The sequence below is a fragment of the Pituophis catenifer genome, unplaced genomic scaffold, assembly GCF_029215685.1.
Source record: "Pituophis catenifer annectens isolate HBS135680 unplaced genomic scaffold, rPitCat1.0.hap2 SCAF_2, whole genome shotgun sequence".
NCBI classification, from domain to species: Eukaryota; Metazoa; Chordata; class Lepidosauria; order Squamata; family Colubridae; genus Pituophis; species Pituophis catenifer.
The window spans coordinates 150,044,406-150,066,266 of record NW_027256882.1 but is presented as its reverse complement, the minus strand read 5'-3'; the positions used below and the strand labels follow the sequence as shown (position 1 = coordinate 150,066,266).

The following is a 21,861-nucleotide window of genomic DNA, read 5'->3' as shown; positions in this document are numbered from 1 at the left end:
TTCCCTCAACTTTGAGGTCATGAGGCATGGCAAGAATGCTGCAGGGGCAGTAGCTCTTGTGGCTCATCAACCCCACCCATCTCACTATATACTTTGGCACACCCTCTTCCAAAAAAGAGAACTTCCTATCTTGGGAAGCACCAACCTGGGTGGTTGACATAGAGCTGTGATGGCAAAGCATGATAGTCATATAAGTGTATTAGAAACACACACACACTTCAATACCGTTTGCATTAGATAATTATATATAGAATTATAACTGCATATTGTTCTAATAACATATTAAGATCTTTTTTCTCTCTTGTATCTTATTTCACTTATTTTTAAGGAGGATAATGTATTTTTGATTTCTTTTTGTGTTTATTCTTTTTCCTTTTTGTTATTATTTTACAAGCAATATTTTTTAAAAATAAATCAGCAGATGGGGACATAATTATCCAGACCCTAGCCAAACAGTATATTCTATCAGCACATTTATTATGTTAAATAAAACACATACATATGCTGTACAAAATGAAATAGCCTGTATTCCTGAAGAATAATCGTGTTACTATCATCCCACCAGCATCCCAATGACCTCCAATATACCAAAACATAGAACTATAGATTCAGAAACTCCTGTTGAGTGTCAAGAGATGGAAATAAACGTGTACTGTCATTTCAGTGAAGGCTTGCAAGACAAACCCAAAATTAAAACTGAGATAACACAAAATAGTTAACAGCACTTTAACAGCAATAGCCACTTCACAAATTAAACCTAAATCATTTCAAGTTTGTTTAAACCAAAAGGTGATACAAAGTTGCATCCATCCAGTCCCTAATATTTCAGTACTCTAGATTCTTATAAGGCATTCAGTAATTTCCATTTTGTGCAGTTGAACGGAGAAATCTGATTTAGAACTTAGTGTTTTTGTCCCATTGCTGGGAATGTTTCAGTCAACAGCATCTTCAAATTGGCCGTCCTCTGTCACAGCTTTTAAGTGAATCAAAGTCAACGGTGCTACGTGATGTAAGCTTGGGTCATACAGAGGTTCTTCTTGAACTGAATAGGATGCCTGTCCATTGCCATTCCAGAAACTTCCACAGTAGATAGTATCGTCTAAATCTAAAGAGGCAATTTGGGAACAATGTAAAAATACATTATATATATATTGTTGTACAATGCTGAAGTTAATATATATGTAGATTGCAAAATTATCCAAGCTAAGGTTCTATTAACTTCTGAAGAAATGCTTTATTATAAATATTACTATGCTCATTTATATTCAGTCCTTCCTCCGAGGAGCTTAAGCTAATGGCGCTGGGAACATGCTATTTTCTTCTTTGTTAAAAGAAAGAGTAAATAAAATGTGTTCTTCAACCAATATGATTAGAAAACTCAGTTAACATACAGAAGTAAATATTACAGCAGCTATAAACAAAACTTATTATTCTAGGATTCAATTATCCACTTCATCCAGTTAAACCAGGAACAGAAGTCATAAAATCTTCATGTTACAGAAAAATGTAACTAAATTAACTTTACAAAAAAATTGTTTTCAATTTCAATATAAATGCTACACATGCTTTTAATTTATAGGCCATATTTTATGAAGGACTACTAATCAACACACTGTGAAATCTTGCAATACTCAGTAACTCATTTCCTTTCCTTCTCCAATTCATACTTGCTGCTAAAAAATTTCAGCAAGTTCTCGTAAGAAAAAAAGGATCTATGTTTGCTAGCATAAGAAAAATAATGCTAGAAACAAGAAAAATGTGGAATCCTTAAAATGGTAATATGCAACTCTTCTCCACATCACACCAGTAGTTTAACATTTTACAGAAATGAATAAAAACATTTCTTCATATTAAAAGAAGGAAAAACTTTACCATTTAGAAAAAATATGTATTTCATCCTTGTTACATTACCTTCTGATAATTACATTAAATTCTGATTAAATTTCAGATGTCTACAGAATTATTGAAAACAGAGGCTTGTTCTTTAAAACACTAAGAAATAAGACAAATCAAGATCAAAGGAACACAATAATAATAATAAAAGTATCTGAGACAGTTTGTTCTTTTGCTAATTGAGCCAAAGGATAAAAATGGCACTACACGTGCCAATGAACCACTTGTTCATTGACCATTCAAAGTAAATGATGGTGCTAAACAAGTGGTACTAACAACAGGTCCTCAAAGCTAAAGCCATCTCACCACTCCCAGGGTCATGTGATCGCAATCTAAGTATTTGACAACTGGTTTGAAATAATATGTGCATTATGCCTATCAGTGTGTAATGTTTAGAATGGCTCCCTCTCTGATCACAGAATCAAGGGCTTTTCCCAAGAGCATTGGAAAGCTGGAAGATGGCAGCAAGTGGCAGTCATGCATGTCAATAAGTAAAGCAAAATGGTTGAAAATACAATTTTCTTGCAGATGAACTCTCCAGCCCAGTTTTTCTATTTGATATGATTTTTTTAAATTACTGAACAGTCCAGTAGAACAGCATCCCATGAATCCCAGAGGACCTTTCTTTTTTTAATGGCAGTTGCATTTTTTATGTTTTTGAGTCAACCAGACAAATAGGTAGCTCTATAAACTGAATAAATGCATAAACTATCTCATATCTACAGAAAATAAATATGTGATGTCACCACAGGCACTTTTAAAATAATACATAGAACTATTGTTATTATGATTTTTATATTGTTGGCTTTTTGTATTGCAAATTTTTGAATTGTATGTTAGCTGCCAGGAATCACTATTGCAAGACAGGTAGCCCTATAAATATATTAAATTAATTAATTAATCTATATATAGTTTTACATGTCTTTAATTAGTTGACATAACCATTAAATAATAGACAGAATAGATGGTTAATGAACTATTATAGTTGTCTTCAAAAGAGAGGCAGAGTCATTACTCTATATTTCTTATAGAGCACTATATTTTTTACCGGGGGTAGAACACAGAATAAGTTATTGAAAGTGTTATATTTTTGAACATATCCTTTTAAACAAATATTGGATCACCTATTTTCCTTAATTTAACATTTAACAGTAACAAAGTTGAAAGGGACCTTAGAGGTCATCTACTCCAACCCCCTGCTCACGCAGGAGACCTGTACTTGGGCTTTGAACCACTGACCTTTCAGATCGACAATCTCAGTGTCTTAGCCACTGAGCCACCTAAATAACTTAAAATAGAATGCCTACCACACATTCCTATTTGGAAAAGTGGGACATTTTGTTTCTATCATGACAAGACAGTTAAGAGTAAGAATTAGCATCCACTAGGATATAGCCCAATGATAACTGTATTACAGAAATATTGGGATCCTAAATTTAGCAGATTATTGGATATCAATTTTAACACTTGATGTTATCTTTTTATAAAGCTAGATCAGAAACACAAACACTAAGAGTGTATCTTTAGAAACCCTGTATATTTTTCACTATCAAATGCTATTCTTCCACTTCAAAGAATAAGTTAGTATATTATTATCCTAACATTATTGTAGGTATTGTATTTATATTACTTGATTAACAGAAAGAAGGATGGTTTGTATCTTGACTAAATGATTTTTTAATTCAAAACAATTATTAAACTAAGGTTACAGCTCTGGTTAGAAAGAACTTGTGTTTTCAAATAGGGTTTTGCAGAGAACTGTGTTCATCATTGTGTTAACTGTGTTCACACAACTATTCTAAACTTAGCCAACTGTGTATATTTAAGAGAAAATTACTGAAGGATTACTATGGAACCATTATCAATAATTAAAATGGCAATGAAATCAAACTATCAGGGGGACAAATATTTGTAAAATATGCAAAGGAAAGAAACTAAGGAAGCAGTATAAATATTGGAAAAAATCCTTCACAATTTATGAAAAATCTCAAAGGTAATGAATAAAAAAAAAGGAGATGTAGCTGCTATTCCAGTTATTTACTAGCAAATGACTAGGCCTTTCTATTTAGGAGTTTCTATTATTTAATCCCAGGCCAGAGTACAATTTTAAGAATTAATATATTTATATTCTGATAATACAGCTTCTGTCAAATTAATGATAGTGGAAGTGCTTAGTTGCAATTCTCTCTTCCCTCTTCACAAGCTCCTGGATAGTCTACTGCATCTCAGAATTGTCCCCGCTATAACATGACAATTATTTAGGACCAGAAAGGTAACCTGGATATCTTGCAGGGAGCCACACTTACATACAATTAGATTTCTTCAATATATAACTCTATGCACATTTAACTTAAATATATATATAAAAGGTAAAGTTTCCCTATCAGCCGTATCTGACTCTAGGGAGCAGTGCTCATTTCTGACTCACAGCCAAAGAGCCAGCTTGAATAAAGCTATAAGCCATATTTGTATCAGAGATTAGTAACATTCTAGTATTTAGATACAGCCTAGAACCACACTCCTGAAACATGACAGATACAACTGTGTTCTCCATTTTCTTATACGAAGTACCAAGAAATTCATGTATCAGTGCTTTAATTTGTCCAGTGAGGAGTCTGACAAATACATGATGCATTTTTCCCAGTCATTACGTTTCCTAACGTGTTTGAAAAAAATCATAAATAAGCATTCCCTTACCATAAGAGTTTTTATTGTTTTCAGAGTCTTCCATCTCCTTATCCCAGTCCTCTTCTTCATACTGGGTAACTGTTGTCATTTCAGGAAAAACAGTTTGGGTAGCTACATCGTAATCTTCATCATCTGATTGGAAGTCTTCATTTTCTGATTGGAAGTCTTCAAAATCATCAGAGTACCCAAGATTACTTATTTTTGCCTCCACTTTTTCTGTTAACCCTACAAAGAAAGTAGCCAGTATTTAAAATATAAAAAAAATAAACAATCATAAGGATGATCTTATATACCGGTATTGGAGGGGGCAGAGATAAAGTACAATCAATCTTAGTCTGGCTCCATGCAATTTATTTAATAACAGTTGCATTTATAGCTGGGTTTTGACAAGACAGCAACTACCTCCATTTATTACCCCTTGCCCATTTCACCAACCAACATCAGGAGACAGAATGGCAGTTACGGAGCCTGAATTAGCCATATGAACTGCAAAGCACGCACAACGAATATATTTTGCATTACCCTCAGATTTGCTGGATCAGTTTCAGGAACAATTTAACAATTTGCTAACAAATTGCTAACAATTTCAAATCCAGCAAAGGCCCAAGCCATGTATAAACATCTTATCTTTCAGCCACTATTAATTAATGCTAATGCAACATGCTAGGAGAACATTTGCCTGCACCGCTCAGAAACCCAGGTATGATATACTGTATATGATAATGCAGATTTAGTAACAGTTTTTAAAATCTACAGTGAGCAATTACTCATGTTAATCAATTAACTGCTCAGAAAAAGCTTTAGAAAAAATTAACTGAAAGGAAAAAAAAACAAGTCATTGCCCAACAAATGTGATTTTTTTTTCAGGCTGTGGAAAAGAATACTTCCCTATTTTGGAAGCTAATTGTTTGCTTGATATATAAGGGGAACCAATATTTGAAAGTTAGGATTTCAGATGCTAGATGGAAAGAGATTGTAGTAAGCTATTTAGCCTTTTCTCTTCTAAATACCACATATTTCTTCACTTCACCTCTACTACTGTTTTTTCATTCAGATTCTTAAACAAATTGACCAATTGTAAAGCAGGAGAGCCCCCAGCAGTGATCTAATATCACCTAAGCTGCTAAAGGGAAATGCTGCTTTATAGGTCCCTTTAATTGTTTAAATACATCAATAAAACACTTCAAACATTTGATGACTGGAGTTCTGTAACCATTCTCCTTCTCTAAAATGGCAAAAATGGAAATTCTTCAGTTAGCCTACAAAATGAGCTTAAAACACGATATGTCCATTTCCTCATTATAAATTTTTGGATTGAGTATATCAAGATAAATTTCTAGCAGAATGTAAGGAAGGTAGTGAGTCAGTGTGCCAATTTACAATTTCTAACAGAAAAATATAAATGTGAGCAAAGTCACCCTTTATACATAGTCTTTATTTAAAACAATTCTTCAGTTTTATTTCAAGGGACAGACTCTGATGAAAAATGTCCCTCCCATTCATTGACCAGTGGCCACTCACTCTAATAACGATATAGTATGAACACACAATCACCAAGTCAGATGAGAATAGAGCTAGCTATCTTACTGCAGATATTCCAATCCATTGAGGCACAAAATAGGGTTGCATTCCAGCACCCTGTGGTTCAATATTTATGTGGACCTCAGTGGTAGTTGCTCCAAACATCCTAAATTCCATCTAAATTCAGTGATAGACATTTGATAATGCCGCTATATGCCAATGAACCAACTATTCTTTTGCTTCCTAGGTGGCCCTTAAGAGAAGCTTAGGGCTTTAGCAAAATAATAACGGCAGGTTATAAAATAAATAAATATTGTAAAAAGGGAGCAACTATTTCCAAAACCAAGATTTAATCTTCCTGGGAAAGAAAGTCCCTTCAGATATCTATGGCAAATAGGAAATAATAAAACTGAACATGTTCCAGATTTTAAATACCTTGGCATAATTTTTTAAGCTTCCAGAAATTGAAGGGAACAAATTAGATCCATTGCTGCCAAAGCTAACAACAGTGCCAAGGCAATTCTGGGCTTTTTCCATTCTAAAGAGAGTAGTTCAATAATTGCTACCATTAAGCTTTTAAAAGCTAAAACTATATTTTATAACTTGTCTAGTCCACAGGTATGTGCCTACAACGATCAAATGCCTTTAAGTACCATTTAATCCACAATAGTGATGATATCTGGATTTACTGATTAATAAGGGCAGAATATTAAGAGAACCATGTTATATAATTATGAATAGGAAAAATGGTTTTAAATGTTTTTTATATTTATTTATTTATTTATTTATTTATTTATTTATTTATTTGTTTGTTTGTTTATTTATTTATTTATTTATTTTTATTTTATTTAGACTTCTATACCGCTTCATGGTGCTTTACAGCCCTCTCTAAGCAGTTTACAAAGTTAGCATATAGCATATTGCATATTAACATATTGCATTAGATTAGCATATTTTATTTTATTTATTTTATTTTACTTCAGATTTATATACCGCCCTTCTCCCTAGGGACTCAGGGCGGTGTACAGCCAAGTAAAAACACATGAATACATAATACATTAGATTAAGAACAGATTAAAAGGAAATATCTCAATTTGGCCCAAAATTTAAAAAGACAAACGAATTTAAAATCATTTAAAATCATTTAAAAGGATTTGTTAGGCCAGCCCGGCTTGTTGAAAAAGGAAAGTTTTAAGGGAACGGCGGAAGGCACGAAGGTCTTGGATTCTCCTTATCTCTGGGGGCAGTTGATTCCAGACGGTGGGAGCCCTCACAGAAAAGGCCCTCCCCCTGGGGGTCACCAGCCTGCATTGCTTGGCTGATGGCACCCCGAGGAGGCCCTCTCTGTGGGAGCGCACGGGTCGATGAGAGGTCGTCGGTAGCAGAAGGCGGTCTCGAAGATAACTAGGTCCTATGCCATGGAGCGCTTTAAAGGTGATAACCAACACCTTGAAGCGTACCCGGAAGACCACTGGGAGCCAGTGCAGCTCACGCAGGAGAGGTGTTATGCGGGAGCGCCATGCAGCTCCCGTAATTACCCGCGCGGCTGCATTCTGGACCAGTTGGAGCCTTCGGGTGCTTCTCAAGGGGAGCCCCATGTAGAGAGCGTTGCAATAGTCCAGGCGAGAGGTGACGAGGGCATGAGTGACTGTGCACACGGAATCCCGATCAAGAAACGGGCGCAACTGGCGAATCAGGCGAACCTGACAAAAGGTCCCCCTGGTTACAGCCATCAGATGTTCCTCCAAGGACAGCTGCATATCCAGGAGGACTCCCATATTGCGAGCCCTTTCTGTGGGGGCCAAAGACTCGCCCCCAATAGTCAGTGATGGAGTCAACTGGCTATATCGGGATGCCGGGAGCCACAGCCACTCAGTTTTGGAAGGGTTGAGCTTGAGCCTGTTCCTCCCCATCCAGATCCACACAGCCTCCAGGCACTGGGACATCACTTCAAGGGCATCGCTGGGGTGGCCTGGGGTGGAGATGTACAGCTGGGTGTCATCAGCATACTGGTGGTATCTCACCCCAAAGCCACGGATGATCTCGCCCAGCGGCTTCACATAAATGTTGAACAGAAGGGGCGAGAGGACCGACCCCTGAGGCACTCCACATATAAGAGGCCTTGAGGTCGACCTCTGCCCCCTTGCCAACACAAACTGCGACCGGTCGGAGAGAAAGGAGAATCACCGTAGCACGGTGCCCCCCACCCCCAACTCTTCCAGCCAGTGCAGCATGATACCATGGTCGATGGTATCAAAAGCCGCTGAGAGATCTAATAGGACCAGAACAGAGGAGCAACCCCTGTCCCGAGCCCTCCAGAGATCATCAACCAACTCGACCAATGCCGTTTCCGTGCTGTGCCCAGGCCTGAAACCCGACTGGAACGGATCTAGATAGGACGTTTCCTCCAGGAATTGTGGAAACTGTCATGCGACCACACTCTCAACAACCTTCGCCACGAAGCAAATACTTAGCCAATACTGCCGGCTCCAGGGCTGGCTTCTTGAGGAGAGGCCTCACCACCGCCTCTTTCAAGGCAGCAGGGAAGTGACCTTCACTCAACGAAGCGTTGATAATTCCCTGGAGCCAGCCTCGTGTGACCTCCCGGGAAGCCAGTACTAACCAGGAGGGACATGGGTCCAGTAAACATGTGGTCGCATTAAGTCTCCCCAAAATCCTGTCCACATCATCCGGAGTCATAGTCAAACTCTTCCCAGATAACATTCTCAAGACTATTCCTCGCCATCCTGCCCGGATCTACCCAGAGTCCAAATCCCGCCGGATCTGAGCGATTTTGCCCCCAACAATCTGGGTCCTCATTTTACCCACCTCAGAAGGATGGAAGGCTGAGTCAAGCTTGAGCCGGTGAGATTTGATCTGCTGATGTGCTGAACTAGCAGTCAGCTGAAGTAGCTGCAGTACTGCACTCTAACCACTGCGCCACCTCGGCTCCATGTTTACTGCACTCGAACCACTGTGCCACCATGTTTATATCTGATGTGAAGAAAATCAGACGTGGCTTCCTTAAACTATATTCTTGTTTTCTTTTTCTATTTGTCCTAATATTGAAGCAGAGACATTTTGAATATTTTTCCTGTTCTATTTTTATTTGCTATGTTCTATTCTATTCTAGTTTATCTTATTTAAGGTTTCTTTTTAATTCCAATTTTTTAAGTCTCTTGTGACTAATTCACTGCTTCTATTTTATGTGTGATTATTTTTTCTGTGCTTCATCTTGCCAGTAAAAGGCTTAAATTAAGAATAAAATTTAGAAAATCGAACAGTAAGCCTAAATAGTTCGTTAAAATAAGCCATGTTGCTGGATTTTGGCTCATTGAATTAAACCATAATGCCAGATTGCATTTCACATGGGAGCTTAGACATGCCTAAAAAGGCTGCCAGCGACAGTCAGTCACACTATATTTATGTAGACCATCTCTCACCAACTTGTTCAGTAACAACTCAGTTACTAATAGCAATAGCATTTAAACTTATATACAGGTTCATAGTGCTTTACAGCCCTAAGCGGTTTACAGAATCAACACATTGTCCCCAACAATCTAGGTCCTCATTTTCTTCATGCATTGAACTGCACAACAGCTGAACAAGGCCTATGACTTACTCCAACATGCAAATCCACTCATGTAGTATATGTATTCTACAACTAAGCTACTGTTTCCTCTTCTAGAAATGCAGTTACTTTTCTCTAAGTACCTTTCCCAGGTCTCCAAATGAATGCCTTTGCCTTCTTTACTTCAGCTTCCTCCTGTTCAGTAATGGAGGATCCATTAACTTCAATCTGCAAGGCAGAAATGCTTATTTTTAAAAATATGATCCCTGTCTCCTATTGTTTTCATATAAATGCTCCCGAAATTGCTGGATAACAAATATAGCTCTTGAAAGTTGGATTAAATCTCTCTTTGTGAGAAAGGTTGGCCTTAAATTCCTGTTATTAAAATATGGAATTGTAAATGTATTTTAATGTTAATTTCATAGTGAGAATATTAAACTTTTAACTTGTTATGATGACTTCAAATATCTTCTTGAAAAATAAATCTTGTGAAGCTTGTAAGATCAATCATTTTATTTGTCATAAAGAAGCAGGGGCAGTTGCCATAAGAATACTGTTTCCTCAGTTCCGAATTGCAAATAATGTAATCATGAATTCTAAAACAGAAATTCTGCTTTTAATGTATAATGTATGCTTGCCAAACCTGGATAAATAACTTAATAGTGGGTAAAAGTGAGGGTTTTTTGGATAATAACCCACAAAACCACTACTTCAGGGATGTCAAACTCGATTTCATTGAGGGCCACATCAGGGTTGTCTTTGACCTGGGGGGTGGGGTGTGTGGCCAGAGTGGGCATGGCCAACTTGACATCACTCATGTTGGGGCTGCCTGTGGTGGCCTGAGTGCTCTGCCAACGAAAACGGGCTGTTGAGCTCCATTTTTGACTGCGACGGCCTCCTGCAGTCCTCTGCTAGCTCTGTTTTCGTTGCAAAGGCACTGTGGGCCAGTCCTTCAATGTTTCCAGGGCAGACCGTGGGCCAGATCTAAGCATCCTGTGAGCCAGATCCATCCCCCAGCCCTTGAGTTTGACAGCCCTGCACTACACAATCACAACAGATATATTTAAATACTTTCTGATAAGTAATTTTGGATAATGAAGAAAATGGTTGGGAAGCACTGATCTAAAGTAAGAAAAAAAGAAAAGCAAACACTTTTCTACCCAAATAGTTTGAAACTGACCAAGTGACAATGCTGTCTAATTTTTAGGAATAACACTGAGAAATCCCTGATTAAAATGTAAATATTTTTTCAAGGAATAAAAATATCTACAGAAAATAGATGATTTCTCCAGATCAGGCATAGGCAACTTTTTGGACTGCCTGGCATGTTTTAGAATTTTAAAAGGGTATAATGTCCATTTACAAAATGGTGGCCATCAATGGATTTGCCTCTTCACAAAATAGTTGTCGCATACATGTAGCTAATATATCTATCAGAAGAAAAACAGAGATTTTTCTGTTATACCTTAGCCAAAGGATGCTCTCTATGAATTCAGAGTAGCTTTCTCTTTTTTTTTTCTAGATAAAACAGCACTGAGCTACACCATGCTGGCTTTCTAAAAGTGCTCAAAGTGCTGATACACAGTCCAGAAGCATTCATGCAAACAAATTTGATCTGGAAATTAAGTCTTTGCCATGTGGGTCTCTCCCATGTATTTATTTAAAATTAAAAATAAACTTAAGAAAAGAGAGCATGGCTAAAGGAGATACCATTTCCTACTATTCCCCAAAATATGAATGCCCATATAAAGGAACTGTGTCTGTTTAAGCTCTCCAAAATCCAATCTCCTAAAACATTAATGTGTTAATCATAAGACCAGAATTTTTATCTCTAAAAGTATTATCACATTGGAGTGTTCATGTACACAATCTAAAACATTAAACAGAAGGCACAGATTTAAAAAATATTTTGTTAAAAATAAGACAGCTAACCTGTAGAACATGAAGAACGGAATTTAATTAAATTGCTGCCAGGGATAAAAACTGTACTCAGGAATAAAAACATTTTAATTATATAGTATGTTCAAATAATTTCTGAAGGATGGCAGTTTGATTTTCACTGGGTTGCTCCCACTAGCATCTAGAATTCAAAAATTGACAGTAATAATCCCTGATGTCCATCTGATTTCTTTAAAAAACTACTGACAATTTTCAGTAAAGGTTCTTTTCCTAGCAATTTTCAAAGGAATTATTTGCTTGTAAACATACTTGGGTTCCACACTAAGATTTCAGTTGACTGCATTTTCGTATTTCATTTTATGGGCATGGGGTGGGGGGAATGATGACATGACACAATGCCATGACTTAAGCAACCCTATCAGGGTTTGTAATGCAACTACATTATATTTTACAATAGCACTGTCTGTCATGAAGATATTATTGTAGTTTGTTACAAACACCATATATTCCAACCTAGTACCCTTTGTACGTTTTTTGAATTTTCAGCAAATCTTAAAACTGCTTGCCTAAGCAGTTTAGAGAAGTTCTTAAAGGAGCAATACCAGCAGGAAGCTTACAGCCTAGGAAAAAGCTGGTTATATCAACTCAAACTACTGTATAAAATGCATGTTCCTTGTTTCTTAGGCCTTGCTGTCCTTATTTGTTACCAATTAATTGTGCTACAATAATTGAAGTCACAATTAGCAAACTTGTCTGTAAATCTAGATTTAAAACCCAGAATCTTTTAAACCTGTAACATTCAATTATTCTGTTAACTGTTACTCCTTTTATTTCCCCTTACATCTTTTTTTCAACATATTACCATCATGTTATTTCCTGGGAACCATAGTTTTACCCTACCCTATTACAGGTAGTCCTTGACTAGACAGTTCATTTAGTGACTATTCGAAGTTACAACGGCACTGAAAAAAGTGACATGACTTTTTCACATTTACAACATTACAGTATCCTCATGGTCATATGATGAAAATTCAGATGCTTGACAACACATTCATATTTATAATGGTTGCAGTATCTAAGGCTCATGTGATCCCCTTTTGTGATCTTCTGACAAAGTCAGCGGGAAAGCCAAATTCACTTAACTGTGTAACTAAACAATTGCAGTGATTCACTTAACAACTATGGCAATAAAGGTCATAAGATGGGACAAAATTCACTTAAATATTTCGCTTAGCAACAGACATTTGGGGATCAATTGTGGTTTTAAGTCAAGGACTACCTGTACTTTCATCTCTTACCTTCTCTTGCATATATTCTTAAGCTTAGTATTACTTCTTTAGAAACATTTAGTTTATGTATTTATTTATATTTCATATTTCTAAACCACCCTTCTCCCTCAAAGATGAATGAAACTGCTATTTAAACATCTCCTTGTCTATTCACATCTTTCTCCCTCAAGATACTATTACTAAACCTTCTTCCACTCATCCAACTTTTTGATTCTCTATCTTTCTGTACCTATGACCTTGCCCAATCCTTTCAATAAATCCAATTCTATTGCTTGGGTCCATGGAAGATTTAATTACACACCAAAATAATTTTTTTAAAAAAAAATCTGGGCTGTAAGTATTCTGACTACTCTGCTTTTCCAAGAATTTTAAATCTTACACACACTGCCTACCATTATTGTTCTTCAGTCAATCTGCGTCTAATGCTTCATCACACTCTTTGCACTGCAGAAAAACGTGATGCACCAAATAAATGCAGAAATTGTTCAAACAGATATCAAACTGGAAATTAGATGCAATGCTAAATAGGTCACTAGGAAGCCTATCAACATGTGTGTTTTATATGTCAGAATTTTAAATTAACAGTAGTGAGGCAGGGATCTTTTTAGCTAATTGGAATGCATGAGATAATTTCCAGATATGGCAACTCTGAGGCACAAATGTTTAAACATCCCTTCTTGGTGCTTGCTAATAATTAAAACTGATTCTTAACTATATAGCCAGTTTCATGTGTTACTATAGCCATATGATCAAAAAACAAATCAGAATGGATATCTAAAGAAACTGTAAAAGAGTAAAGTATGAAGAAAAACCATCCTTAAACTTCAAACTAATTTGATACAAAGATCAGGTGATCTTCATGGCCATATGATTAGAATATGATGCCATACAGGGTTTCTTCCACTGCTTGGCAGGGGTCTCCAAACTTGGCAACTTTAAGACCTGTGGACTTCAACCCCCAGAATTCCTCAGACAGCTTTGCTGGCTGAGGAATTCTGGGAGTTGAAGTCCACAGGTCTTAAAGTTGCCAAGTTTGGAGACCCCTGCCTTAACATATATTTTTCAGCCCGATGCCTTCCTGGTTCCAGACTTATAAGAGTTGTAGTCAAACATAGGTAGAGATTTACTGTACCGGAATGGGGAAAGCTTTTCTAACTTTTTTTTTTTTTACCTCAAGAAAGATTATGGCTGCCTAATCTTATTCAATTAAGTTCACTCAGCACTTCCACTGCATTTAAAAAACAACCACCTCCTAGTGAAATTAGCGTGCTTCAAATTTAATTAACTTTACCCGTCACGGATAGCTTTAAACGGTCGCCTGACCCACCCACCCAGGAACGCTCTATTTTAATTTCAAACGTTGTACTTCGTTACCTACCAAAAAGCGGGAATATATAACGCATATTCCAGTGTTTGACAACGACCTGCCTGCATTTATTTATTTACTTTTATACATACATACATACATACATACATACATACATACATACATACATACATACATACATATATATATATGCGCTTATACGTGCCCGACTGGGAAGCTGTGTAAGATAATGCAGATATTACCCACGAGAATCTATCTACCGGTATCTGCATTATCTTACACAGCTTCCTAGTCAATGGCACGTATAAGCGGCCCCGCCGTTCTCCATTGAAGAATAAGTATTTCATTGAACCGGTTTCTAAAAACGTGTTTCCTACTATTGGGAAGCAAAGCGTTCCCCTCCTCCATGGGCGGCTAAATGTTCCCTCAAGGCTTGTAACTCCGCTGATCGGCTGCCGTCGAGAAATCCTTCGGCCCGCTTGGCCGTGTCCCGTCCCGTCCCGTCCCACATACGAACATACCCCGCCATGCGGGCTCTCGCCTCACCCTGCAATCTAGGCTACGCCCCTGAGGAGCGGCCGTCTCCATGCCCGGCCGACTGGGCTGTCTCGACTCCCACCCCCGTCAGTCGGCCCAAACGGAACCTCCGCCTCCTCCTCCCTTCCCACGAGAAAACTCGGCAAAGGCGCGGTTCACGTGGCCAACCCAAGCTCTTTGCACCCCGTCCGTTGGCCGGGTCTTATTTATTTATTTATTTATTTTAATCCCGCCCTTTTTTTTCTTTTTTCATACACAAGAGACGGCCAACGCGCACTACCAATAAAAGGAACTCCTCGACTTTACGACCACAATTGAGGCGAGCATTTGAGGCCAGGCTAAGTGAGAAATTGGCTTAACTTGAGTTTCCTCCCGTTTTCTTTTACAACTTTCCGCTGCCAGTTGTTAAATTGGTAACATAGGTTGTTAAGTGAATCTGGCTTCCCATATTGACTTTGCTTGTCAAGGTCGCAAAAGGTGGTCACATGACCCTGGGACACTGCAACCAGGGGTGAAATCCAGCAGGTTCTGACAGGTTCCGGGAATAAATTATTTAATACTCAGAAATGCTCATTTTTCAAAGGTGAACCCTGACATTGAAAACAAGTTTCTGACGTTAACATTCTGAAGTTTTCCCCCCATGTAAAAATCTACATTTTCAGAGCTTCCTGGCCCAAATCCTCGTTCTGTTAGCCATTTACCTCACCAACAGACACCTCAGTTTAACAATCTTGATTACTTATTTCAAATCTTTTCACAAATAATTGATCAGGGGTAGAAATCAAAAGTGGGAAAATAATTCAATGAGCTACACATCAAGAGATTCAGAAATTTTAGTCAAGAATTGCCTTTATTTCTTAGTAATAAAGCATATTTTTATATAGGTATCTTTGACTAGATTGTTATATGACCTCAGTCAATTACAGTTTATAAATCAGGTCACAAAATATCAGAGTATAAACCCAACTGCTTCTAAGGGCCATTTGACTTCTCAATCAAGGTTATATACTACTATAAGTCTATCCCAAAAAGAAACTACCTGCAGCTCTTTCAAATGCACAAAAGGGATTACAATATAACTTGAATTCATCCATCATGCTAAAGTAAAAGGTGATTTTTGGTGTTATTTCAGAAATTAGTTATTTGGGGGGAATTTTACACTTCAAGCTTAGCCAAAGTATGAACTCAGCCACTAAATTATAAACTGGATTAAGCCACAATGGATTTGATTCTTGCTTTCTGATATGTGAATCCAGTGAAATAAAACTCTATAGGCTTGATAATCTATATCAGGGGTGTCAAACTCACAGGCCGCAGGCCGGATGCGTCACATGCTGGCTCCACCCCGCCTGGTTTAGCAAAGGGAAAAAGTCCCAATACACGATGCCGCAAGTTTGACACCCCTGATCTACTACTCAAGTTCTTGTCATGACCTTTAACTGGATGAAACAGTGCATCATAAAGCAACAATTTTTGAACCAAAGTACTTCAAATGGGCTAATTTACAGAATGTGTCCAAAATCTGAGACTCATGACTCTTAAGAGAATGAAATTTGGGGAAGCTATGACTGCTTCAATGCTACTGACTGTTGCTGCACTGCTGCTGTGATCACTTGATCTCCATTTTCCGTTAATAGTTTCCTAGCCAGTCTTGCAATCCCTCGCTCCCTCCCCCACCCAGAGCAGCCACTTTATCTGCCTGCTGGGAAGGTAAGGAAAGAATGCCCCCTGCCTGAATCCCACATAGAAATTTGGTGAGGAAGTCACACCGGCTCCCATTGCTTTTATTTATTTATTTATTTATTTATTTATTTATTTATTTATTTATTTATTTATTTATTTATTTATTATTTATTTATTTATTATTTATTTATTTATTTATTTATTTATTTATTTATTTATTTATTTATTTATTTATTTATTTATTATTTTATTTGTTCCTATTTCTATACCGCCCTTCTCCTATAGGACTCAGGGCGGTGAACAGCCAAAGTAAAAAACAGAACATACAAAATTTAAAAGCAGTTTAAAATAATTAAATATTTTGGCCGTAAATTAAAACAACCCAATTTAAAATCAATTTAAAATTTAACTCAAGCCAGCCCAGCTAGTTGAAATAAATGGGTTTTCAGGGCCCGACGAAAAATCCGGAGGTCTGTTATTGTACGTATCTCTGGGGGGAGGTTGTTCCAGAGGGTGGGTGCCGCCACAGAGAAGGCTCTTCCCCTGGGAGTCGCCAGCCGACATTGTCTGGCGGACGGCACCCTGAGGAGGCCTACTCTGTGCGAGCGTAATGGCCGGTGGGAGGCTATTGGTGGCAGAAGGCGGTCTCGTAAGTACTCCGGCCCTAAGCCATGGAACGCTTTAAAGGTGGTCACCAACACCTTGAAGCGCACCCGGAAGACCACCGGGAGCCAGTGCAGCTCACGCAGGAGAGGTGTCACATGGGAGTGCCTCGTCGCCCCCATAATCCCCTGCGCGGCTGCGTTCTGGACCAGCTGGAGCCTCCGGGTGCACCCCAGGGGGAGCCCCATGAAGAGAGCGTTGCAGTAGTCCAGGCGGGAAGTTTTGCCTACTCTTATGTCATTCTGTTTCTGTTTGGTTAAGGAAATATCTCTGAAACAAGGATGCAATGGGGCATGTGTTTTCTAGTACTGATCATTCACCAATTGCCTGATGACAACAACTTGTAAAGATTGTTCATTCATTTTTTTAAAAAAGTGCTTAAATCATTTTGATTCTGCTGTAAAGGAAAAAGAAAACATTGGAACCAGGTTGTTCTTTATGTTATCAGTTGGAAGAAGACATCTCTCAAATTTCACAATTCTAATGTCAGCCAGAAGGAATATCTGAGTGTTCACATTATATGAAATGGATGTTTAAATGGATGCCTTTAACTGGTTACCACTTCTCCATATTTCTTTCAGGTTACTGAAAGGGTTCAGGAGACCCACTTTTTAGTCATCCTTTATAGCAGGGGTGTCAAACACGCATGTGACGGCGGTGTCACATGATGTATCCGTACTTTTTCCCCCTTTGCTAAACCGGGGAAGGGGAGCCAGTACGTGACACATTCAGCCCATGGGCTGCAAGTTTGACATCCCTGCTTTATAGCATCTCCTTACTAAGTATTTTCTACAGATAGCTACTCTTGCTTAGGCAATTTTTTCCCATTCTCTCTTGCAGAATCCTTGCATGCCTTTGAGACCTCCCTTCAGTCTTGAAATAATAGTTAAGTCTGGCAAGCATGGAAGACGATTCCAGAACCTTTATATTTATTTTCTATAAGGCTTTGCTGTTTGTTTTGGAAAAGTTTCAGATTGCTGTATGGCCGAAATGTCCAACCTAGAAGAAGAGATGATGTCCACACTTTTACACTTGAGATATTCAAATTTTTATTTTGAATCTGTACATAATGAATATGCATTCATTTTTTTAAAACAAAGAAATGTGCCTAACTTCAGTAAGGCTTTTTTTGTTGTTGTTCTATCTCCCTCCCTCCCAAATGCACCAAAATACTTTTGTCTAGAACAACTGTATTCCAGTTTGCATCTGGACCACACATGCATGTTTTGCTTTCTACACAAACCACCCAAAACTAGCTGTCCCTGGAACAATCTATATATGATCATTTACATTTGTTTGGCGGACAACTAATTTCTATTCACTAGCCAGAATGAAATCCAGTTCTATCACAATAATATAAAATATAAACAGGTCCTATCACAAAACAGTAGCAAAATGAACTCAAAATTAAGTTTGTTCTTCCACTTTCCTTGAAAGTATATTTATATGTATATTAATTAAAATCTAAAACTTACAGTTCTGTTAACTCCAGTAATGTGGAGGGAATATGGATGTTAGGCAATTATTTAGTAGCAAATAATTTATCCAGGGAACATTTATTATACACTTGACTCAACTAAAAGCCAAGAGTTTCCATAGTTGTTAGATTAACAAACAGGATAATTTGCCATTAGAATAAAAAATAATTTCTCACAGGTGCCCAGCTTGCAGCAATGTATACTTTGAAATAAATGTTTCCACTTGTTCTCCCTGCAATATTTTCATAGCTCTCCAGTGAATACTGCCACAATTCTCTGGTTTGCCTTGAGAATGATTCAGCTCTTCTTTGATATAATCCAGCCAAAGATCTTCAATAAAAAGAAATCATAGTTACAACTGTAATAATGGAAATGCTACAAAAGAGGGGATTTCCCACTGCAAAAAACACATTGCCTATGTATTTGATTGGAATGTTGCAACTACACTGTATTCTGTAGAATGATCCTGGATGGATCAGAGAAAATGACTGTGGTGATTTATGGTAGATCAGAAACTGATGTGGACTTTCTGCATATGAATTACAATAAGAGACTGTTAATAGAGGGTTTTGAAATTTGGCTGCTGGTTTTATCTGTTAACTGTTTCCATATAGTAGATAGATGTCAGGCCAAGTGGGTTGTAAATTGTAGACATTTATAAATGGTGTGTCTGCTTCACAAAGGGGGAGGAGTATATATTTATCTGAAATATATTTATCAGTATTCAATGGGGGGACAATTTATGTATATGTATTGTTTTTTCATGCACATTAGTGTAGTTTTGGTTTGCTTTGCTTTTGTATTTTTCTTTTTTTTCTTTTTGGAATTTGTATTTTAATGTTGATAGTGATGTTAATGTTTGAATTTGAATAGAATAAAATTTAAAAAATGATGGAATGTTTCAACTACACAGCATTCTGTAGAATTCCAAGACAGACAGAAAGGAAAATCAGCAACTGCCACAATAAGCTTTGCTTGGTACATTTGGGAGCAGTAGTGGGTTTCAAAACCCGTCGCTACCAGTTTGCTCATTGGCGCGCACGCTTGCACGTGATGCTTCTGCGCACCGTCGCCACTACCAGTTCGCCCGATCCGGGGCGAATCAGTAGCAACCCACCGATTGGGAGACTTGGTATCAGAAAGAATCAGGTGATTGCCACAGTTATAACAGAAAGACAACTGAGAGTAGTCTTAGAAACCAACAAGTAAAAATTCTTACCAGGTTCTGTAGCACCAAATTCTCTCAAGGCACGTTCATAATATTCTCGGATGTTAAATATTTTACTGGATTCCTTTAAAAAATGGTGGGTGGTTAGCATGCTGAACTTAACACACAATGATAAAATGACTGGAATAAAACACATTTATCATGCAATCTCAATCATCTTCTGAAACTTTAGGCAGCTTTGATACATAAATCTTTTGGGGGCATTCCTTCCCACTTTCCTGGAGTAGGTTGTATGCGAACAATCCAGGCACAAGAACAGACTCCTGGCAAGTGAGAGATGAACAGTTCTGACTTTGGCACAATTTCTGTCTATAGGAGAGGAACAATAACAACAACAACTGTTTATAAATAATTCTGCATGTTTTTCTTGGTTTTGGAACCTGATAGGCCTATAGCTGCAGCATCAGGACCAAAAGGACCCTCCCTCTCCTTTTTTTCCCACCCACCCCCAACTATTGCAGTCAGGGTAGGAGTTTCAGCTTCTCTCATTTGAGGAGAGTATTATATTAAGCTCCAGGGCGCTCCCTCCCTCAAAAGACACATAATGCAAAGACATTAATTGTTCATCCAAGACAACCACTATAACCAGTGTGTATGAAACATATGACATTTAATGTCTTTGTTTTATAGCATTAAGACATTTAATGCTTTAAAACAAAGATGAGAAACTTATGATCTTTCCAATGTTGCTGATCTACCATTCCTAGCAATAACAGCCGGCACTGGACTTCTTAATTGCAGTTTGGGAATATTTAGAGAATCCAGAAGTTCACCTCACCATTTTCATTAATAAGTTTAAGAACACCAACGGTGGCCAGGATTTTCAAGAAACTGGGCATGTGCCAGTAATCTGCCTGTAACATTAAGGATTACTATTTCCAGGTGGCTTTTAAAATCAGTTCAAGTATTTTACTGCGGCCCAGTCCTGGCAGAGCATGCTTTACAAAATAAAAAATGCCAATTCCATTAGAAACCTCACACTGGTAAATACCTCTACAAATATTGCACACTATTTATTCATTTATTTGTTCTATCAAACAATTGGTAAATATTTCACAAATATCACTATTATTCATTCATTTGATTTGTTTAGGTACCCATCTCAAGTGAGACTGGGTGGTAAACAAATTTAAAATAAAAATGCAACCATATAAAAATTAAAACACATGGTACCTGAGAAAACAATATATTTCATAATGACTAACACTACCAAGAAATGAATCCCTGCACTCGTTTATAATACTTCTTTACTTACTTGTTCCTTTTCAATCTGAATCATTTTTTTGAAAAACTGGAGTGAAAATGGGCGGCATTCCTGCAGCCTAAGAGAGAAGTAATGAGGTAAGGCACCTGATTTTAATAACAAATGGGGGTGAAGGAGTATAGAAAAAAAGTGATTGAATAATGCTTTCAAAAGATGTCCTAACCTGGTGAAGACTTGCTTTGCTTTCTTATAGCCACCGGTCCTATGAGCCCATTCAAGGTACTTTTCTTTCAAGGCTATGGAGTCAGCAGGAAGTGTGGCAAGGAAAGATCTCTGCAGGTTAAATGTAAATGATTGTGAGGTCCATTAAATGACACAAAGATTTTAAGCATCCACGGTGGACTTTGAAACTAAAGTCAAGAAGATCAGTTACTTTGTTCCTTGTGATAATTACCCACACCAAATTGACTCGGCTAGAGGATATACATCGGCTGGCAATCTCCTATTCGTATTTTTCAGAGTATAAGACGCACCTTTTTCCCTCCTAAAGGGGGGTGAAAATTTAGGTGCATCTTATACACCGAATGTAGCCCCGCCCACCCACTGGCCCCTGCCTCGCAGCAGTTACCTCCTTGCAAGCAAACAGCAAGAAAAAACAGCTCCTTTCAGCTTCAGCACAGCCTAATTAGCACAAGTTGATTGGATCGGCCTCCCTTTGCTCTCAGCTGTTTTGCGCAGGGCTCTGCTGCTTGCTGCAAAGAGGTAAATTGCTGGAGCAGACTTTTTTTCCTTGTGCTAATCAAGCTATGCTGAAAATGAAAATGAAAATAAAGCAGGCTGTTTGCTGTAATGAGGCAAAATTGCTCAGAGGCAGAGGGAG

At 37.8% G+C, this 21,861-nt stretch overlaps 2 protein-coding genes across 3 annotated transcripts in view; both read right to left on the bottom strand.

Annotated features, from left to right (window-relative positions):
• Window positions 1–823: 823 nt before the first annotated feature.
• On the bottom strand, window positions 824–14,801 carry COPRS (coordinator of PRMT5 and differentiation stimulator). 2 transcript variants are annotated; one of them, XM_070934813.1, is made up of 4 exons: window positions 14,735–14,801; window positions 9,817–9,901; window positions 4,591–4,806; window positions 824–1,105 (listed from the first exon to the last, which is right to left on the bottom strand). In XM_070934813.1, exons 1-4 carry the CDS (start codon window positions 14,774–14,776, stop codon window positions 933–935), a joined length of 516 nt encoding a protein of 171 aa, XP_070790914.1. In that variant the 5' UTR covers window positions 14,777–14,801; the 3' UTR covers window positions 824–932. The 2 variants fall into 2 exon arrangements, with proteins under 2 accessions (XP_070790914.1, XP_070790915.1); XM_070934814.1 differs by lacking the exons at window positions 9,817–9,901; window positions 14,735–14,801 and adding an exon at window positions 14,566–14,602.
• Window positions 14,802–18,143: 3,342 nt separating this feature from the next.
• Window positions 18,144–21,861, bottom strand: part of UTP6 (UTP6 small subunit processome component) — a 31,052-nt gene continuing 27,334 nt past the window's right edge. Inside the window, exons 16-19 of the mRNA XM_070934812.1 lie at window positions 21,205–21,314; window positions 21,033–21,099; window positions 19,769–19,841; window positions 18,144–18,879 (exon numbers count right to left, since the gene is read on the bottom strand). Coding sequence (XP_070790913.1) covers window positions 18,722–18,879; window positions 19,769–19,841; window positions 21,033–21,099; window positions 21,205–21,314 — 408 coding nt within the window. The 3' untranslated portion in view covers window positions 18,144–18,721. The remainder of the gene's footprint in view (window positions 18,880–19,768; window positions 19,842–21,032; window positions 21,100–21,204; window positions 21,315–21,861) is intronic.